General features: G+C 32.9%; 1 protein-coding gene across 2 annotated transcripts; it reads right to left on the minus strand.

Annotated features, from left to right (window-relative positions):
• Window positions 1–3,861: 3,861 nt before the first annotated feature.
• LOC108721152 (23 kDa integral membrane protein) lies at window positions 3,862–21,023 on the minus strand. Of its 2 annotated transcripts, XM_018445546.1 has the most exons (6): window positions 21,007–21,023; window positions 20,778–20,912; window positions 8,208–8,405; window positions 7,106–7,285; window positions 5,588–5,794; window positions 3,862–4,100 (listed from the first exon to the last, which is right to left on the minus strand). In XM_018445546.1, exons 2-6 carry the CDS (start codon window positions 20,835–20,837, stop codon window positions 4,026–4,028), a joined length of 720 nt encoding a protein of 239 aa, XP_018301048.1. In that variant the 5' UTR covers window positions 20,838–20,912; window positions 21,007–21,023; the 3' UTR covers window positions 3,862–4,025. The 2 variants fall into 2 exon arrangements, with proteins under 2 accessions (XP_018301048.1, XP_018301047.1); XM_018445545.1 differs by lacking the exon at window positions 21,007–21,023 and having other exon boundaries at window positions 20,778–21,000.
• Window positions 21,024–21,931: the final 908 nt, after the last annotated feature.

Below are 21,931 nucleotides of genomic sequence, written 5' to 3' on the forward strand. Positions count from 1 at the left end.
CTTTGTCAACTTGAACGCGCCCATCGATACGAAATAAAATTCTGCTTTCTGATTGGTTGCAGAACGTCGTATGACGCACGTCGGATCCAGTGTGAATCCAGCATTAGGATACTAAGACGACGGTACTGCGCATTGAGAACATTTATCCCGTACTAGTAGAGTCCTATATATAAAGGGAAGCGACATCGAACCCCCACCACCAGATCGGATCCTTATCATCACTCCCTACGTCGCCATGTTTTGACCGCTTCAGTGTCGTAAACATAAACATACTCTAACCACCAACATTGTACTCCGTTGATTCTGTTAGCGGAGTGAGTTCTAAAGTATTTCATTACTTTATATCTACAATAGATATTTTAAGCCTTAAGCTGTAAAAAATTGACCAATTACTTAAGGCTTATATAACGCATTAAATAGTGCAAACAACGTGGTCGACGACACGTGTATCAGCTGTGTAAACAGCTGCGGTCACAATATGGCTGCTTCACTTAGAGAGGATACCCAATCAGAATACATATCAGACTGCCAATCAGAAACTTGGACGTCAATGTGCTTCTCTTTATATATAGGACTCTAGTCTCTACTACGGACGTAACACCCCCCTCCCTAAAAATAAAATGTTGGACCGTGTCCAGTGTTTTTTAATCAATTAGTTAATCTATATAGCGCAATTCTTTAATCTACCGTACTTATTTAATCTATCGCAATTTACTACGTTCAAGATTCGCATCAGTATAATCTGTGTAATAATTGAGTTATGTCGGAGTTTTATAGTCAATGTAAACAAAATGCAATACAAACTTATCTTTTTAAAAAAAGATAAAAAAAGGCGCTAAGGATATGCTTCTCGAATAGAACCTAAGTGATACGTATTTTTATCTTAACTAACCAAGTTAAATTCTATCAAATTAAAAAGTAAAACTCATGTGGGTACTATCATTATTTGCTTATTAACTCTAATTATATCATTTATATAAAAGATTTGATATCAACAACTGGCGCCAAGTTAAATTCCACAAAATTTTATGTATCATTCGTATAAAAGATTTGATATCAATAATTGGCGCCAAGTTAAATCCCATATCAACCACATAAATAAAATAAAGGATATAATCCAAGTGATACTATCTTTAACTTTTGTACAATGAAACCTAAGTATATATCTTTGTATTGAAGGATCCTCCTATTCCAATCCAAATGACTTTAATTCTTCTTATATGTCATTTTTATATTGCAATTCATTCAAAGACATGTTCTCTTCTAACCTAAAGTAGTAGTTATTTAATTCTCCTTCAAAACATTATTCAAAATGTTATCACAAAATTGCGTTACCTTGTCCATTCAAATGTTACCACAAAATATTAAAGAAGTAAACACTTGGCACTGATAGATCGAATAAGAAAAACTATAAAAACAATTGAAAATTTTTTATAATTTGTACGATTGTATAACCCAATCGCATATATGCACGCTGGATACCTTTATGGTCAATGTTCACCATTACACAGCCCGCTCCAAATGACCTCCGAGTGACCTTGACTCTAAAAGAGGTTAAGGTCATTGACCTTTTTCATCGCTCGTTACACATTGAAAAGGTATGAGTAAAACAATTTTTATGAATGGGATACTGTAAAAACAAAAAATCTCTATTTTAAAATAGATTTCCTGCTTTAAAAATAAAAATTCTCTCGCAGGAAATCTATTTTAAAGCAAAGACTTTGTTTTTAAAGAAGGAAATCTATTTTAAAGCAGAGAATTTTTGTTTTTAAAGCAGGAAATAAAAACAAGAATTCTCTGCTTTAAAATAGATTTCGAAACTCATGTGCAACAGTAAAATTATGGAAGTCGTATGGCCTGAGGTAGGGGGAGGCAGAGCTGCCTTTGTATTTGTACACATATTAGAATTATGACCTACAATAATATTGATATCTCTGCTTTAAAATAGATTTTCTGCGAGAGAATTTTTGTTTTTAAAGCAGGAAATCTATTTTAAAGTAGAGATTTTTTTGTTTTTACAATGGCCCATTCATAAAAATTGCTTTGCTCATATCTTTTCAATAAGTAACGAACGACAGAAAAGGACAGTAACCTTGATCTCCTTGAGGATCAAGATCAAGGTCACTCGGAGATCATTTGGAGCAGGCTGTGTAAAGGTGAATATTTACCACTTTTACTCTCATGGAAATGTTTTTTATTTTTCTTATTGTAAATATTACATTCATGTTTTTAGTACTAGTACTATGATCTAGCAGCGCCAAATGTTTATCCAAAATTTCTAGAAACAACATGAGGAAAGCATCGCACACCATGTACCACGCGAATCAGGAATAATATAAGCCGAAGAACTATTTTAAGCTTTAAACTCTTTTGAGTATAAAAAAATGGGGAAATTAGGCAAGGTTTTTATTTGTCTATGTTTATTTTGTGAATACAAAAACTGGACATATATAATAATTTCATCTCACAGCAATAGTAACAGCAACAGCAGTAGCAATAATAGTAATTTCACGCATTAAACAAATAAAATCGCAACTTTAAATTATTAATTGCTTACGTGCTTTTTTCGTGCCTATAAACTTTTTATGCGCTTTATCATTATATCAACCTAAAGAGAAATACTTATTGCACAAACGCGTTTGAGTTCGTTTGTTGAGCACGCGATCACGGCGATGGGATCTTTTATATATACATATTATTTCTTATTATTATTTCTTATTAAGGCAAAAAATGTATATACAGTGAATGCAAAAAGTATTTGTACACACACACACACACACAGAGAGAAAATATTTTTTAAAAAAACTTTATTTTTAAAAAGTAAATATTATCCAGCGAAAAATGAGTCATCGAATTGATGTCGAATCGATATCGATACGATGATTTCAACCAATTTGACGTCGATTCGATGTTTAATTGACAATCATTTCTTGATGGGTAATTAACAATTTATTCATAAAAAATAAAATAGACTGTATGTTCTTTAAAATTATATATACTAAAAAGATGTGTATTAATTATAGAAAATATACCATCTGAAAAATAAACGAAAATTAAAAATTGTATTATTTGGATGCTCAATAAGTATTCGTACAGTCGAGAAATTTAGCTTCTAAAATCAGGAATACATGCGAAGCTCGTTTGTTTATGTTATAACAGAATGTATTCATTGTATAAAGTTGCTAATTAATGTTTATCTTCTAAAAATAAGATTTTTTATAAAAAATTTCCTTGTACGAATATTTTTTGCATTCACTGTATATGTGTATATATATATATTTTTTTAGACAGTATCTGTACTGTGTACAAAGTGAATTTTTATATAAAGACACATACGAGAATTCCGTGTTTTTAATGGCGGTATAATATTTCCGCAGGTACGATTGTGTAGCTCAATATATGAAAAAATATTTTCGTAATATTTGTAAAATACTATAACTCGTCTACTTTCCATCTCCGCAACGGTACTTCATCTTTGTTCGTGGATTATCGCACGAAACGATCTTGCATATTCATATTAAACAAAATGAATTATATCGAAGATTTTTTCTATATTTTTGAACCTTTTTTATATGGGACAGAGATATAAACATGAGTCAAAGCTGTACCGTATCAAAATATGTATATGTATGTACACATAACTGTATAAAAAAGTTATTTTTACAAAGGAAAAAAATATAATCTAAGACCCCGACAACAATTACAGTAAAACTCATTGCCAGATCATGCGCCAAACTCTATGCATTAATTCTTATAATCAGAAAACGAAAATATATCATTTCATCGAAAAAATATTACCATTTTATTGTAATTACGACTGTAAAGAAACAGAAAAAGAAAACACATAAACTCTGACTCCAATCCGTTCAGAAAAAGAAAAAAGAAATGTACTTTATCTTGCTGTAAAGCGCAAGTATTTTATCACATTTTATAGGCGAATACGTTGACAGTAGTAAAATGAAGGTAAGATTGTTGTGTATTGAAAGTCACCCGCACGAAATGATGTCCTTCGCAAAATTGTACTTTTACACACTGTAGCCTCTGCGTTCGGCGTTCTTTACGGAATTCGCCAGACATAATGCGAAGATGATGCCAATCAGCTAGGAAAAGTGAAAAAGGACACGTATAATTACTGTAAAATATTCATACGTAAAATGAGAACTAAAACCGATATTCGTAATCGGTTCTTATATTTGAGATTGTTTTAAATACAATCTTAAGATGTCAAGCTCATCAGAAGGCTGTATATTAGCATCTTAAGACATTACTTAAGATAGTCTTAAAACAAACACGAAATATGAATACCAACTAATTGTCCGACAGTGTGTCATTATGTCAATGATTTCTCTAAATTGTCGTTCGTGGATATTAACTGCGTTAAAGCAGGAGACATGGTGGAAACATCCGAATGATGAATTTTTGTTCAAAATTACAGTTAAAATATTAAGAAATCAATATAATTGTGATAGTCGTAATAAAAAAAGTCGTCTGCAGGTCCTCTTACAGAGTAATTTTTTTTAGAAAAAAGAAAAGAAAATAAGTTCTGATAATGCAATTTAGATTAAAATAATTTTATTTATTATAATGTTTTAAGAACCAAATTACAAAATCTTGATACTGATTTACTTCATCTGAGCTTCTATTATCTATATTTATTTACTTTTTCTAAGAATCAGGATAAGATAGAGTAAACTGCTGAGATTAAAATTAATCTTATATTGGAATTATGGTGGAACCGGGCCTAAGAGTGTGTTCAAGAATCACTATAGCCTAAATAACTCTAAGCTATAGTTTATGTTACGTGTACTATAACAAAAGTGCACACCAGAGTTGGATGTAATTCTTGGACGTAGGATTGAAAAATAGTCTGAAGAAATCATTGATATAACGATGCACTGTTCGAACAATTGAATAGTTTCGTGACTGTAAATGTATATACTATATGTGTATACAGGATGTTTCTTAAATAGCGACCACTAATCATATAACGCTATTCCTGATCAAAAATTGATTCCTGAGCCATTTTTTCTACAATGAAACAATTATTACAGAGTAAACTGATAAAAAATTCTGATAAAAAATTAAGTCGAAAAGTCCTGAGCCATTTTTTTGATGAAATTTCCTCCTTTAAACGAGTGCACATCAGTGAGCCATGCGCTTGATGATATGCGAGAGCGTACATTATCGGACGCGCGGTTCACTGATATGCGCCCGTTTAAAGGACGACGCCGATTGAATTACAGCTTTACTCGATAATAATTACTTCATCGAGCATTATAGAAAAAAATGGCTCAGGACTTTTCGACTCAATTTTTTTTATCAGAAATAGCATTATATGGATATTAATGGGCGACTATTTAAGAAACACCCTGTACATGTATATTTAAATTCTTCAAATGTGTATTTTTATATTTCAGCGCGCAAAATTATAGAACGTTGCCAAGAATTACAGATTCTAAAGTAGGCTTCTTTGAACTAAGATAGATGCATAATTTAATTATTATTTCATCGCTCATCTTTTCTTAATATCATACATAAATGTAGTAATTTTGCAGTTTATTTAACTTTTCTTTATTTAGTTTCTTACCTCTGCAGCAGCAATACCTAGAGCAACGCCACCCAGTACCGTAAGAGCAGATTTGAAGATATTTACTATTGTGGTTACGCAACCTTCATTGTAAGCCTCTAATGGACTGCAGATGTCGGATACCTGCTTACTGCAACAACTTCCTGGGATAGGAATTCCAAGACGGGTAGTAAAATCTTGAGGATGTTCAATACCACAGCACTTCAACTGCAAATATATCAAAATAAGTACATCTCAGTACTTATTTTATTAGAATATTGATTTGTTTAAAATTAAAAGCCCTGGTGAAAAAATTTCAATGGAGTTTTAATTAAATTTTTAATGAAACTTCATTAAAATTTTAGGTTACTAAATTTTTGTACAGAATTAAAAACTGTATTTTCAAAATGCATCTCTCATTTACATTCGTCTTTATATTTATAATTATAGATATTCGTCTTTATACCCATAATTATAGGTAATAATAATAATTTGCATTCAAGGAACCATTTCATTAACTATCAGTGAAAAGTCTCATGCTGAGTGGCTTTTTTCTTAGAAAAAATTGAACTGCACTGTTTTTTAGTGGCAATACCGTATTGGCCGCGTAATGACAAATTAACGATATTTTACTAAATTTGTAATGATTTTTTATGAGGTTGCAGCGAAAAAGCGCAGCTACTCTGTAATGATAAATTGACATTTTGTTGAAATTATAATAAATTTTTGACAAGGCTGCAAAGAAAAAAACACGCAGGTATACTTATAGTACTCGGGAAAAATTTCATATATAGTATAATTATATATATTGTTGCACCTGCGACGTTCCGGACCGAACACCTGTAATACTCCCGTGCGCTCACGTTCTCGCCTCACGAAACCGTCGGTCAATCCGTCTCGCTTGTGACATGATTCAGCGCGCAGAGAAACGATGCAGCGTGTGCGTAACAATATATATAATATATGTCCATTATATAACATTTTTTCCCGGGTACCTGCACTTTTTTGTTGCAACTTCATTAAAAATTCATTACAATTTCAACAAGATGTCACTAATTTGTCATTATGAACTATTTGAAGTTTTTTCGTTTCATCAAATATTTGTTGCAATTTCAATAAAATTTTCTTACTTTTTCACTACAAAATTAGTAATTTTTCATTGAAATTTCACTTTATTTTTATTGGATTCTCATTAAAATGTTATTTGTTTTTCATTGAACACAGAGAATGATTTTCTCAACAAAGTATAATTAAAATTTTGTTGTATAATTATTAAAATTTCATCAAATTTAATGAAACGTCAAGTTTATCGAAATTTCATTAAAATTTCAGTAAAATTTTTCCACCAGGGAGATATTCTGTGAATTGCTCTCGAAGGTGGTTAGACATATTGTAAATTCAATGTTACATTTAATTATTCCAGACACGTAATCATTTATAATGTTCTAGTAGAATAAGACTTGATTCACATGACAGTGCAGTAGTATGTCATTGCACATGATTAAATGCATTCTAAAATAAATCTAAAAATAGTCTTACCGTCTCCTGTATGGCATCTACAGTGCTTTTTTGCTCCTGATTTCCTGTATTGTATGCCAAGAAGAGGTTTTCCGTGTATATTTTCTTAAAGTCATTCTCGTCAAAATTCTTCACTGTGACGAATACGTAGATTGAGATTGCCACTTGTATGATCAGGATTGTCAAGAGCAAACATGCAAACTGCGTGGAAGAAACATACATATCAATTGCCACAACTCTTAATCCTTTTCAAGCGGACAAAGCTGCCGCGAATAATCTTGCTATTTAACTTGTTCGATCGTAATTGTAAACGTGCCGCGTTCACGTGTAGGGGAAAGCATGATGCAAATAGACTTGCATATGGGGGAAAGTATGGTGATAGAATTTACCTGAGAAAATTTATTCACTGAAAAAATGTTATGGTTGCCACAACCAAAAATAACATTTTTCACCCATTGGTTGTGATAACCGTACTATAGTTCTTATAACCAAACTGTATTGATGAGCGAAAAATATTATTATTTTTGGTTGTAGCAACCATAGCGTTTTTACCACATTAATATTTTCATCTTAAATTGGTTTTTCATCGAAAATATATCTGTTTTGTAGTTATTCATATATGCATAAAAATACATTATTTTAGATAAATTTTATATAAAGTAAAACATTAGACAAAAAGTAATATACAATATATTATTCTTTAGAATTCTCGTAATTAAAATAAGTTCGACCTGCTGAATGCTATAACCCCATTTTCCACAATTATAATTGTCTAGGAAATACCACTAATAATATCGATTCAATATGGGCTCGGGCTAATATATTATTAAAGTAATAGATAAATAAATGCGTAAACCGAATATCAGATAAAAATCTATATATAAGTGTAACAATTAAATTTAAATTTTTATCTTTCAGTCATCTTCGATTTAATAAATGCAACATTAATTTTTAGTTTCAATTCACAAACTCAACGCGTATGTTTCGAAAATTCGAATAGACTTGAATTATTGTTCAGGATTCAATTTAAAATATTTAATGTAAATACAAGACCAAGAAAAGGTTAAAGTTTCTCGTATGACAGGAGTTATATGACAGGTTAAAAATTTGCTTATAAACTTACCGTGACTACCATACAGTAATTCTCGCGAATCGCACCGCAGCATCCCAGAAAAGCGATGATAAAGATAATACTGCCGACGACAATCAGTGTGATGGCCGGGAACTTAAGATTATTCGTAATGTCTTCCAAATGTTTCGAATAATTATGGTTTCCTATTTCCACTAAAATGCCGACAACCAGAATGGCCAGACCACATAGCTGCAACAAGATATTTCCAATTTGTATATGTATACTATGTATGTATCACGTGTATCCAAATTGTCTTTTTATTAGAGGAAAAAGTGACCCTAGAGGAAAAATGGCACCCTACTTATATTTTATACAATAATTTGATTAATAATCAATATTTAAATTGGAAACTTAACGATTATATTCATCAAAGTTGTTCGATTCTAGACTCAAAGTTATGAAATATTTATTATACTTAGAATACTAATTATAAAAATATGGCGACACTGCATAATGGTTCGAAGAGAAACAGGGATGGTAATGTAGTCTTCCACAAAAATGGATTTAAAAAATTGGTTTTGTTTAAAAAACAGTATTTGATTATATATATATATATAAAATTAATAGAAAAGTAAAATATTGTAGAGTGTATGTATTCAAATTATACAAGTGTGTGTGTGTGTGTGTGTGTGTGTGTGTGAAAGATTAACAGTAGAGCTATAATCGATTTAAGTTGTTTCATCTTTCGGATGTTATATCTCTTATGTTCATTTATACGTAAAAATGAATTTTTAGTGCAAAAATGAAAATAAGAGGAATAATCTCCAATAGCCTTGATTTTAATAAATGTTATCTAGAACATAATCTTGAACAACATCCAAGAGGTTTTAGCCTACACCACCCAAGGTAAGACTGACCAGATCAATGAATGGATCATTTAAAACCCTACAACTTTTGTAGGAAACATCTCTTTCGGAAATGCTTAATTTTCGAGATATTTCACCAAAAGATATTTCGCCAAAGAAATCAAAATGATTCACTTCGTCGCACAATATATGTGAGGGTATTTATTGAGATTTCAAGATAAATAAGAGCATGATTGTTAATAACAATGGTAAAAATATTCCGAGCATCGAAAAAAAGAGAATGCTACGCAAAAGAGACAATAGTATACGTTTTAGAGATTAATACTAATTAAAAATACTTAAAATGTAATACGATACAAAAAAATTAGTCAGATATACATTTCTCATGTCATCGATAAAAATAACATTTACGATTAATATAGAATCAGAAGCGTATATCATAAAATTCTCTGTAGCGTCCCAAATAATCGCGAATTACTAATACGAATAACAATTCATCATCTTTGATAATAAATCGGCGAATTTACTTTCTGGACTATCGTGTTTGCGCAAAATAAAATCTCTGAGTCAGCAAGCATTTTAAACAATTTCAAAAACTATTTCTAAAATTGTTTTTGATTATATCCGTCATTAATTATATCCGTCAATTATATATATATATATATACGAGATTTTTTTATATATGTAATTTCATTTTCTTTCTTTATACAATCTCAGAGAATACACAAAGAATCACGAAAAAAAGTACTGAATTCAATGCGAGCTTATTGACGAACATGAGATTAGATGTCAAAGCAACGTGGAAAATTTGCGCATCGAGGGTCGCAATCGCGAAGATAGTATACACATGATAACTACGTGCAAGGCGTGACGCGATAATTATGGAAAATGAGACACCCGGGAATTCCCGACAACATTAGCAAACGACGGGAAGGCTAGCGGGGGACGAAAATTGTAGGCGCTGCTAAATACATAATGCAACAAACGGTGTTGCGAAATAAGCGCAACATATGGAAAACTTGCATGCGAGGCTGTAAATTATCTGGAAATAATGCGATTTAGAGATCCAGTAACAGGAAGTTCGCATCCATCACTGTTTTAATGACTCTATCATTAACAAAATCATCTCGATTTTATTACATTAGAAATATGATAAATAATTAATGTTTTAGTGTTAAAAATGAAAATTACATCGTGAAAGAACATATATTTTTCTATGTAATAATACGACTAGTACAATAGCATCAAGCTTGCTGCAAATTAATTAAAAAATGAGATCCCTTACTTCGTTGCGAAGGTTTTTCGTTCATATTTCTTTTCGAATACAAATAATTATGATAATTATTCTAGCTTCAACATAATTTGGAGCAATAATTAATAAATATAATTAGTGTATCATAGATATCGAATTAAAGTTCCTTAATTAAAGGAATATTATATTTCCTGATTATTTGTTTAATCTCTGCACTACATCATAACTTTGTCATGATGTATTTTGGAAGGTGATGCTAATCAATATATTAACAATAAAATTGAATTGATTATTGAAATATTGCAGCAATATATTTGCAACATTTCTTTAATATGGCAGCAATATTACAGTAATATTTTATTTTAGCGGACATAGCAATATTGCAGCAAAAAAAAAATTTTATAAAATATTGCCTTTTAAAGTAATATTGCTGTAATATTTCGTGTTGTAAGAGCAGAATTATATTGAAATATATTTGGAATAGAATATACGTAATGGATTAATTTACGTGAAGTAAATTCTCAATAAGAAACAGCTAGCTTAACTTGCGAATATAAAAATCATGATACTTCTGTCTTAAACTGGCAGATCTTAATCTTATGATCTTTTCTTGGAATGATGTAATCGCGTTTGCTAAACAACTGATAATATTTCAGTGCAATTAAATATCGTTAGTAATCGAAAATGATAAACATATAAAACTAATCGATAAAGAAAATATAATATTCGACATCGATCATAAAAAGAGAAATTATGGATATTAAAAAAAAGTAAATTTGAAAACCGGATGTTTAATTCTACGCCGGCGTTAAGTTAGCACCCCATTTTGAAAAATTCGAAATTTTATACACTTTTTACTTAGTTATAGGTTTTAGCGACAGTTCCGGTCTCTAAGTATTTTTAAACAATTTTTCAATCGGAGCGCTGGCTCCTCACCACAAGGGTAAAGGCATTCTAAGGATGGAGATAACCCGCGAAACGCATAGTTTCTATTTAAAAATTCTTAGAGGCCGGAACTGTTGCCAAAATCTATCATCAGGAACCAACCCAAGTCAGATTAAACATTTATTTAAAAATGTTTAAAGACCAGAACTATTGCTAAAACCTATCAGGAACTAAACTCTTCGAGAGTTTGTAGAATTTCGTGATAAAAATTAATTTTTGTGATAATTGAGATGCCACGCAAAGTTGGCAATCCATTAAAAAAAATTTTTTTTAGCTATAAATCAGCGGAACTATTGTTAAAACTTATCAGGAGCCATAAAAGTTTTGTGGATGCAAAAGGAACTGTGTATAAAATTTCGGATTTTTCAAAATGAGGTACCATCGTCACACCAGCTAATTCTACAAAATATAGAACCCATTTTCTAATGTACGTTACAATCACATTGCTAATTTGGACTACATTTGATATTCAGTATATATAAATTATCTTAAATGAATTTTTTTCCAAAAAATTCTGGTACAAAATTAAGTGAAAAACAAAGTCTGTTACGCTTGTTCGCGAATCCGTTTTTTCTTTTTAGACATCGATCATTATGATAATTATTCTTCAATATTAAATGACCTATTGTCCAATTTCCAGATAAAATATTCCCGGAAAAGACTTTCGTAGAAAGTAGTTTTTGAAGAACGAAATCATCATCTGGTGAATCAACTTTTCTGGACACACCCAGTGTGTCCAGTCATACTGTACTGTATGATTGCGTAACTAATCGGGAAAAATAGCGAGATAAACGATAATGTAACGCAATGTCTTGCTCATTGCGGCTTTTGATAAAGAAACAAGCAAAAAAGTAACACAATTATCGACATGAAAGGATATGAACGTACGCTCCAACGAACAAGTAATCTCTTTTTTCGTAAATATTATACATATCTCTGTCAAGAACCAACAGATGTTCAACATACAAAAATCTATAAGAAATATCTTGTCTGGTTCAAAATAATTAAAAAAAATATTTGTTATAAACTAGTGTTATTTATTTAAATTTAAATCAATAATATATAACTTAATACGATGAGATATTTTTCACATGTACGAACATTATACGAATGTTATTTGTTCTGTGTTATTTGAACAAAAGAGGTTACATACATAATCATTTAAATTTAAAAAGTGATTAAATATAAAAATGAAGGAATTAACGTGCTTTCGCCCTATATATAAATGTAGTTTTTATCGTAGCCGATTTTTTAAACTCGCGTTTGTTGTAAAATGGTGCTCAATTGAATATAAAAGTCCGAATTGTTGTCTAAAAATCGATCGGTTTTTTTGCTGTAAAAACAAAATTATAAGGTTTAAAAAAAATCAAGACTGCGTATTTTCATGCTGAATAAATAAAAAAAACTTGAATTCGATCCATTCATTCGTTTTCGAAATATTTTGGGTACCGATTTGGAAAACACGATTTCGAGGAAAACGCGTTTAAAATTTCAAATTTATTTTTAAGCAACATATAGATGATTTCTTTTAACTTACACGGAATCACCGTGCCGAAACTATTCCAGGGCTGTATAATAAATCTTCTATTGACTCATTAATTCCTGTTAAATCGAATTTGACTTGCTTATGACGCATTCTTGCTTCTTTCGTCATATTTTGTGCGGCACGTTGGACTTGTGCTATGTGATGCTCATCTGCTTTTATTGCATATTGGTCCCGCAGCAATCTCCATAGCTTGCATGATTTGTAATAATGACAATATATCTTCATTATATAAACATGCGGCAACGTTAGTTGCAATTTGTACAATTTTTATGATGTACTTTTGGAGCAATTTTCCAAATCAAATTATTTAAGCTCTCATTATTATTTTGCGTAAATCCACCCAAACAACGCTGCAATGAATTCTCATTGCTGAGATTTTCGTAGATGGGTCGAATTGCTTGTAATATGTCTTCTGGAAGAGATTCATAATCATGTTTATGAGTATGTAATGCATCTCCGGCTTTTGCTCGCTGCCAGCTGCATCATGACCCTTGCAAACAATAATGATGTTGCGGTTGCTTGTTCGTTGAACTGTAATGATAAAAATCGCCCAAATCGCCTGTTTAATCAATTCAAAAACAGAATGATAATATAATTTCTCCTTATGGCTGGGCCATACTACACAGTCAATTTATCTATTAAGTTTCGCAGTTAATTTATTTTTACTACCAAGGGCTTTGCTCTTTCTTTTACATTCTCGGAGACGACTGATTAATTTTACTCTATTAATTTTAAAAAGTTCTTCCATTATCTTCTTCTTTTTCGTTTTGCGGCGATAAAAAAAATTTCGCGGCAAAAGAAAGATATCTTTCTCCAGTCTGCTGCTATTGGGCCTGTATTCTGTAACTCGTTATGTAGTCGTTATAAACACATAACGATTGCATAATGAGTTACAGAATTCCACTGCTGCTGACTTGCATGTCATTGTATACAGTCGAACAAAATCATTCGTTGTATGTCTGTTGATTTTGGCCACTTGGATATGGATATCCGGTTTACTTTTAGCACAAACGATCGCCCGTTTATCGTCGCATGACAGACACGTAAATAATACAGACGAGATGATATTAAATTATGCAAGAATCATCGATCAGCGAGCAAAAATTATTAAAACTATTTTTCAAATGTGTGATATAACATTATTATTTGATGTAACAAAATACAAAATACTATCGTAAAATACATTCATTTAATCAGATGATAACAGTTTTTCTGTATAAGTATTATTTTCTTTATTATAAGAACTTTAGATTTATACAATAAGAATCTTATTTTAGACCGTACCATGTAAGAACACAATCAATACTAGAAATTAAAAATGCCTATACCCCGGTCGAAGCTAGATCTTTGATGCTTTAAATAATTCAATGTGAATTATATATATAACATATGTATATATACTTGCACATATACCATATTTGTAGTCCTTTAAACTGCGCGCCGAATTGGTTTTCCGGACTTATAAACGCAATTAAACTACTGGAATAATATCACGAATTAAATTAAATTGACAAGCAATTCTTAATAATTTTTTATGCACAATCGGGCATCATATTAACAAGATGTTAATGTGCTGAAAATCAGGCGACAACTCTACGAGTTGAAAAATGTAAGTTTTTAACTTTTTTTTCGATTTTAGTATAAAGTCTACTGCAGCACCACTAAATTTTACGTCTACTTCAATTCTGCAAAAGGATTTTTGATTCCGTTCAGTAAATTCGGATATTATATCGATGCAATTATATCGATACAAAATCCCGACAATTTGTGGTCATTCCAACATCTCCTTAATTTTTCCAATTTTCGTATTATTTTTCAAAAGTTTATACAATATTAATTTTGTATTAACATTGATATAGTAATATATTTTTTTCATTTTTTTATCAACATTCCATGAAACATTTTCCATGAAATTTTTATTTTATTATTTTAATTTTACATTAATTTCTTACGATTTTTGTTTTGCACACAATTATCCGAAGTTTTTTCGCTTTTGTTTTCTTTTTTACTTTTTGCCAAATACAACATTATCAAATGAAAAATTATTCAATATGAGAATGCATATCGATAGAAGAATGTTTATAGTTTGTATTTCCGTGTTTATATTGACTTCAACTTCTTCAAAAATGACATAGCAATGAATTCCCCTTAAGTATGCACAATTTCCCCACTTTCCCCTATATGTATAATTATATACCTACCGGATGCATGGCATTCTAGTTGAATAATTCGCTAAATGTGTGAAATATATCAAGTATAGCTGACTTGTAAGATAATGTATCTAGCAAATTTTTTTTTTGATATATATTATTAGTATTCTGATAAGATTATATTTCTTCTGGAAATTGAAGAGCAGATAGTGGTACCGGGAATACAACACGGGATTTTACGCGCAATATATTCACAGTCATTTATAGATTATTTCTTTTAGGATACTTTTTCGGTTAAAACGCATTTTTATGATAATGTGATGACGATGACTTTAGCATCAGCTTGTTCTACCATCATGCATCGATTTTCAAGACGAAGAAGGAACTATTCGAAAGACGCGACAGTCTCTTATGTAACAATCCTTTATCCTCCAACGGCCAAGAAGATGAATTTTGCGGGCGTTTGACGAAATTTAATGTGCGACGACGACTATACTATGAGAAAAGGGAAGGAAAAGGAAGGCGAGGAGAGACCTTGGAAATTGTAAGAAACCACCATTGTTACCAACCATAAGCAACAGAGAAATCGTAAAGAAGAAGAACAAGAGGAAGTAGCAATCTCTCGACTGTTATCATGACATTCACGCCGTCTTCGCAGAAATACATATATCGAATAACAATTTCCACTGAATATTATGTCATTAGTTAATTAAAGTAATTAGTCGCTAAAAAATTACAATCTTTTTTTTCTTGGATCGAAGTACGTTCTTCGTAAAAAAAAAAGGTGTTGCGATAGCGTAAACACTATTGTGCGGGTCTTTCAAAGTTTTTCAATGTTTAAACATAATGAGTTACTGACAACTATATAGATATGCATATATAGATGAAAGATAAATAGACTAATTCACAACTATCGCATCTACTACTCCTCCTTCTAAATATATACTCCAGTACGTATTCCTTCTTTTCCACGTTTATTATTGACTGCTCAACAAAATTTTATCTTTCGCGTTTTGTATTATTGAACGGTCTCGATATCGCGGACTTTTAAAAGTCAAAAGGATGAAAGATAACAGGATAAACCATACTGCATGCGACATAATGCGATTGATTGCAATAACGAGGGTTGCAACTATTGGATGACTTTATCGATTGGCAAGTAAACACAGGGGCAACAATAACAATTAATGAATAAGAGTAGCGTAAGAGATAGGTACGTTTTCCTGCACAACAGAACCATATTTCGATTAATGACTTTTTTTCAAATCAAATGTATTGTTGTTGTAATCTGCTTTGTTATAACATTGTGATTACTCTACCGTAATTACTATCTAATCAATTAATGATCAATTCACGAATTGATATTAACGATCGAAGAACAATAATACTGCAGGCGATGCACGTGGAGAGACGTGTGACACATTGTATAGCTCTTGTAATTGTCAGCCTTGGCTTTTTGTTATCATTATGAGTCAGTCACTAATGCCATATATGTATTTATATACATATATGACAATATATACGTATATACGTAAAAACTAATCTAGTATACACATATCTGTCGCTTGGACTCCAATGTAATTCGCTGCTTATAATGCGTTTCATGTGCCTTATAATATATCGTCAAACAAAAAGGCCATAAATGAAGAGACGCTGCCATTAGACAAGTCATTAAATATTATTGGAATTGATTCAACAGTGCAGCTGAAAATCGTACAAATACGTCGAACCGTAAGCTCTTGTCTAACGCGAATCAATCTTTATATAGTATACGTAAGTTCAATAAGCATGCTAGATGATTTAATTAAATATAAGGAACTAAGAACTTAGTCATACTTGCTAAGCTCTTATTCGACAAATTCAAGGCATGTTTTTTCGGTAAAACTTTAGAAAATTGGCGATCTCACCGATTTCAATGACATGTGTTGTCAAAGTCATAACCCTCAGTGACCTCAAACAGATTTTAGTTGTTCCTACTATAGAAAACAAAAATCGTGCAAACATTCTGTTTTAGAATAAACTTTCTGTTCAAAAAAAAATTTTCTTTGAAAACATTTTTTTATAAAATTTTTTGTTTAAAAAAAAACAGAAAATTTGTAATTTTGTAACGAGTTTATGCGAAACAAGATCCATCCCATACCTCCTCTCCCCATTCCGTGCGAGCGTCCTAAGTCTTTAGAGACGACCGAGGCCTTGGTAATATTCTGCGTAATGATCAGTACATACATATATGGAAACAACGTCTTTCTTTCAGGCGACGTAATATACTTATTGTTTAGATTATTGTTAAGAATAATCTGTCATTTTTTCACAATTTTGTGATTATGTTGAAATGTCTCCAATACGTCCTTAAAGGTACGGTCAACATGATGCTACAAATGCTTTGAAGCATTCATTGATTGGTCAATTCGTAAAATTCTTTCTTCCGATTGGTCAATCAAATGCTTCAAAGCATTTGTAGTGAGACTTTAACCGCACCCTAAAATAAATGAAAAAAGCCGACACTGGTGTATAAAACTTGCGTGTATTACCTATTATATTAATAATAATTGACAATTACAGACGTTTCAACCATAATTTCGAATTTAGATCATTTTTAACAACGAGTTGTAGTGTTAAAATAATCGTCTCACAAACGCAAAGAATTTTAGCGCGACCTCGCCGTTATTTTTCCTTCCCAACTGACCGTATGATTTTATCTGCTCCAGAAACGGAGGAAACGTTTAAAAAAAATACTGTGATAGTTGTCCCGATAGAAAACGAAGGAAAATTGCAACGGTCACGCACGCGATTACGTGGCCAGGACATAGTCTGCACGTTTCAAGGACGACAGCGCGCAAAGTTGAGTAATCCGCCAGTATCACCGACGAATTCGCGGAACAGAATGATGAGCGAATTCCGCCAAGAGCCCCGCTATGTATAAACACCGAGAGCGATCAAGTTAAGGATTATTTCGACGCCGTGCTCCAAGTGCGACAGTATTTAAGCGCCGAGCGAGGAAGCGAGACGGAAAGAATAATAAGTATCTATAGTATAGTATAACACGTGTGACGTATACAGGGATATTATAGTCGCGCTAAAAAAAGAAATAATCCAGATGTAAGACAAGTACAAGTTGAAAGCACTCTCTAAAGAAAAAAAAATACTGCTTCTATCGAGCGCGATCACTTGGAGCTGAAACAACGGAGTCAACGATGAGGACGCGAAGACCGGTTTCGTGCGTCGTGTCCATTAGTATAATATATATATCTCGGTTTTTTTTTCTTTATCTGTAACTTTTAGCGACAATTCGGGTATCATACATTGCAATCGTGTATAATATCTGCACAACGATAATACAATGATATCGACACTGTCGTTAAGAACGATAAAACCGGGAAACAGGACGGGACACATTTGGAACACTTAAAAAAATATCGGTATAACCTCATTTTTAATAAGGTGAGTTTACGAGACTCACTAAAGCACACGGTCTCGATCTTGTGCAGATTACAGGTAAAAACTCATTGAATCTCACTTGTCAGAATGCAAAAGGGACGCGCATCCAATTGAGTTATGACGTCACAAGTGAGAATTATCTGAGAATCGATGGAAATGGAAAGCAATATTATTAATAACATGATGTAGATTTATAATCCCTGGTATTGATAAAAAATCTATGGTGCTAAATCCACTACGATGATACCAGGTAGCAGGCTGTAGTATTTTCACGTCGATAGTTAGTCATTTTAAATTATCATCATCAGGTTACGTATCTATTTAAGATGTAATAACGACGTCATTTAATTATCCATTCCACGACGTACCTATTTACATCATATACTTATTGACATCGGATAAATGATCGATTAATTGACGATACTAGTAATGTTATTAGTGAATGAATTATTAATAACGTCATTCATGTATGTCATTAAAATACGAAAATAATGACTCATTTATAACGTTGGTTTATATGGCGTACGTTATGTGGCTGTAGTGACAAATCTATTTGTCATTTTTAATGACAGAATGTCAAATTCGTCAAATTCATCAAGAATGAGTAATTAATAATTATCGAAAATACAATACTAGAAGACACTATGCTACCTGAGATGTTTTTTTTAATATTAACACACTAACAGTACTAACACTCAACACTGTAAGAATTATATAGACATCGTACGATGTTGAATCGACAGATCGACACCGATATTTTGTAGAGTGCGTTGATTACTTAGCCTGTTGATTCAAAATCACGTCAACTTCAGCTCGATCACTCGGGCGGGAGGTTTATACCCTAATGAACAGCAGACGGCTGCAACGGGAACATTTCGGGGCCGTTTCAGGGTTCCTTATAGCCACAAACAACAATGCGGCCGCCTTAAATTATTTTCAGCTCGCGATAAAAGCGATACGTGGCCGGAGTTGCGGTAGAGCGCGTCTACATGTCCGGCAGGACAGAATGTGATTTTAATCTAACGCCTTGAAACGCGATAAGACATATGTTCTTTTTTTAGCGACATAAGAGGCCTGTTCTTTTTCCACGCCAAGTTCTGACTGGTATACACTGATGCGGTAAGTTAGAGTGAGACGGGTAGTTTGTTTCTCTACTCTATAACATATATCGCACTAGTTTAGAACTAGTTCAGAATTCTTCGAAATAGAACAAAGAGAAGGACGTTAAAACCATTATCTACAACATTATACATGTATACATGTACATATGTATGTGTATAAGCGCAGTGCTTTTAGGCCCGGTTGCACCAACATTACTGTGATTTTAAGCGAGGCTTAAAACTCTCTCTATCTCTCTTCCTCTCTTTCGGCTTTAGAGAGAAACTGCGAGTTTTAAGGTCCAGCTACAATGGAGAGTTTTAGGCCGTAACAGTAGTCGTAAGAGACATAGACATTTCTGGTTTAGTAGGTCGCAACTGTAGTCGTAAGCGAAATGAACCATTTCCATTTCAATACTGCCTACGGCTTACGGCAAGTGTCTCGCGTCACTTTGTGGCTGTTTGACGACAATTTCAGTATCATCAGTGAATCAATGAATTCGTAACTATTGCAACTGCTGAGAAAACTCGATCACTATTTTCTATGTAACTTCAAACAGTGTATTTTCTGATTGACTTTATGTCGTAGCTACCGCTACGTCATCATCATTATAGACAGACGTAGTTGTAAAAACTGTGCTACTGCTAATTGTATTGTAGCTGGACCTTTAGAGTATATCCACACAACAAACTTGCATAGCCGCATAAACGTATGCATAAAGAAAATTATTCAATCGCATTTCTCCTATAAAGACGCACGTAAATTGTGATTGGATAATTTTCTTTATGCATACGTTTACGCGGCTATGCAAACTTGTGTGGATATACCCTTAAGGCCATGGCACAAAAAAACTTAAGCGGTAAAACGTAAGCAGTAAGCGAATTGACCAATCACAGTAGAGTCCGTAAGGCTATGACACTAGCAGTAGCGAATCCAACATGTTGATTTTTCCTTACTGCTTACGTCTTACTGCCTTAAGTTTTTTTGTGTGCCAGGGCCCTTAAACGTCGCTTAAAGTTTAAGTGCGTCAGTGCAACCGGATCTTAATTGCAAGAATTGACCAAGCACAGTCGAAAATTTGTCTCGTATATTCGTCTGTGATAGATTAATTCTTACAACTTACAACAACATGATATGCTCACTTACGCTGCAATATATTATAGGCTGCGGTCCATTTGACGCTACAAACGTTTCGAAGCGTTTGAGCGACCAATCAGAACAAAGAATTTTACGAATTGACTGATCAAAGAATGTTCGAAGCGTTCGGCGCAGCCATAGAATGGGCTTTATGGCGTTGTTATCGGATAACGGTTTCGCTTTACTTACCACAAAGATGAAATTAAATATGAAGAGCAGATATTTGATCATTCCCATTCCACAGCCCATTTTGATCGGTCTTGCGATATAAATGCCGCGATGTGAAGAAACCTAATCGCTCTGAATCTGAGCGAGGACGAGAAGCTGGGACGGAATTACACGTGACACACACGCACGCGCGCGCAACAACGCAATCAACGACCACACGGTTTAACTGTCCGACTCCAACTGAAATTACATTCAACTATTCAAGCGACGCTCCGCGCAGCGCTATCAAGCGAGCGCCAGTAATGCCAATATGACGGCGGTCCCGCACGAATCCGCCCGAAGTTCACCGAAGAACGCAACGCGATTCGCGGTGCCTTTACATGGCACCGTCAACCGTCGAGCGTCAGAGCATGCGCAGTGATATGTTTAATAATTTTACTGAATTATTGAATTTAATGTACGAGATACACTAAAGGCGGAATCCATAGACGTTGCTAAAGATTCGAGATGGTTTTAAGCTAGTGCATGAACCAATCAGAGAGCCGTGTTAGCATCTTACCCCGGATCTACAATAGGGTTTTAAGCCTTAAGTCGTAAGAAATGGGCGAATCACAGTCGATTATTACCCTCGGGTTCCACTGTAATTGGTCAATTTTTTATGGCTTAAGTCTTAAAACACCTATTGTAGATCCGGACTTAGGGCCCTGGCACACAAAAAACTTAAGGCAGTAAGACGTAAACAGTAAGGAAATCAACATGTTGGATTCGCTACTGCTTATGTTATGGCCTTATGGACTCTACTGTGATTGGTCAATTCGCTTACTGCTTATGTTTTACTGCTTAAGTTTTTTTGTGTGCCATGGCCCTTAGGGCCACTGTCACCAAGTTCAGTTGATCTAACTAGGCCAGTTAGTCCATCGGAATTGACCAATCGTATTTGTCATTTTGTTTGAAGAATTGACAGATTGGTCAATTCCGATGGATTAATTGGCCCAGTTAACTGAGCTTGGTGACAGTGGCCCTTAAGACATTGCTTGAGATTAATGCCCGTATTCATAATTAGACATTGTACTTAAGGCCTGACTACGAATACGGGCCTGTGTCCTTCTTTTTTAACCGATATTTGAATATTGCTTTTATATTCCGTAAATATAATATTTCGGAATATTCCGGAA

The sequence above is a fragment of the Mycetomoellerius zeteki genome, unplaced genomic scaffold, assembly GCF_001594055.1.
Source record: "Mycetomoellerius zeteki isolate Tzet28-1 unplaced genomic scaffold, Tzet1.0 scaffold162, whole genome shotgun sequence".
Taxonomy (NCBI): Eukaryota; Metazoa; Arthropoda; class Insecta; order Hymenoptera; family Formicidae; genus Mycetomoellerius; species Mycetomoellerius zeteki.

Coding starts and splice junctions, on each gene's coding strand:
- LOC108721152 (XM_018445546.1), bottom strand. CDS start 20,837: ATGGGCTGTGGAATGGGAATGATCAAATATCTGCTCTTCATATTTAAT. Junction 5,795..7,105: donor TAGATGCCATACAGGAGACG/GTAAGACTATTT, acceptor ATATATTTGCAG/TTGAAGTGCTGTGGTATTGA. Junction 4,101..5,587: donor TAGGTATTGCTGCTGCAGAG/GTAAGAAACTAA, acceptor CACTTTTCCTAG/CTGATTGGCATCATCTTCGC.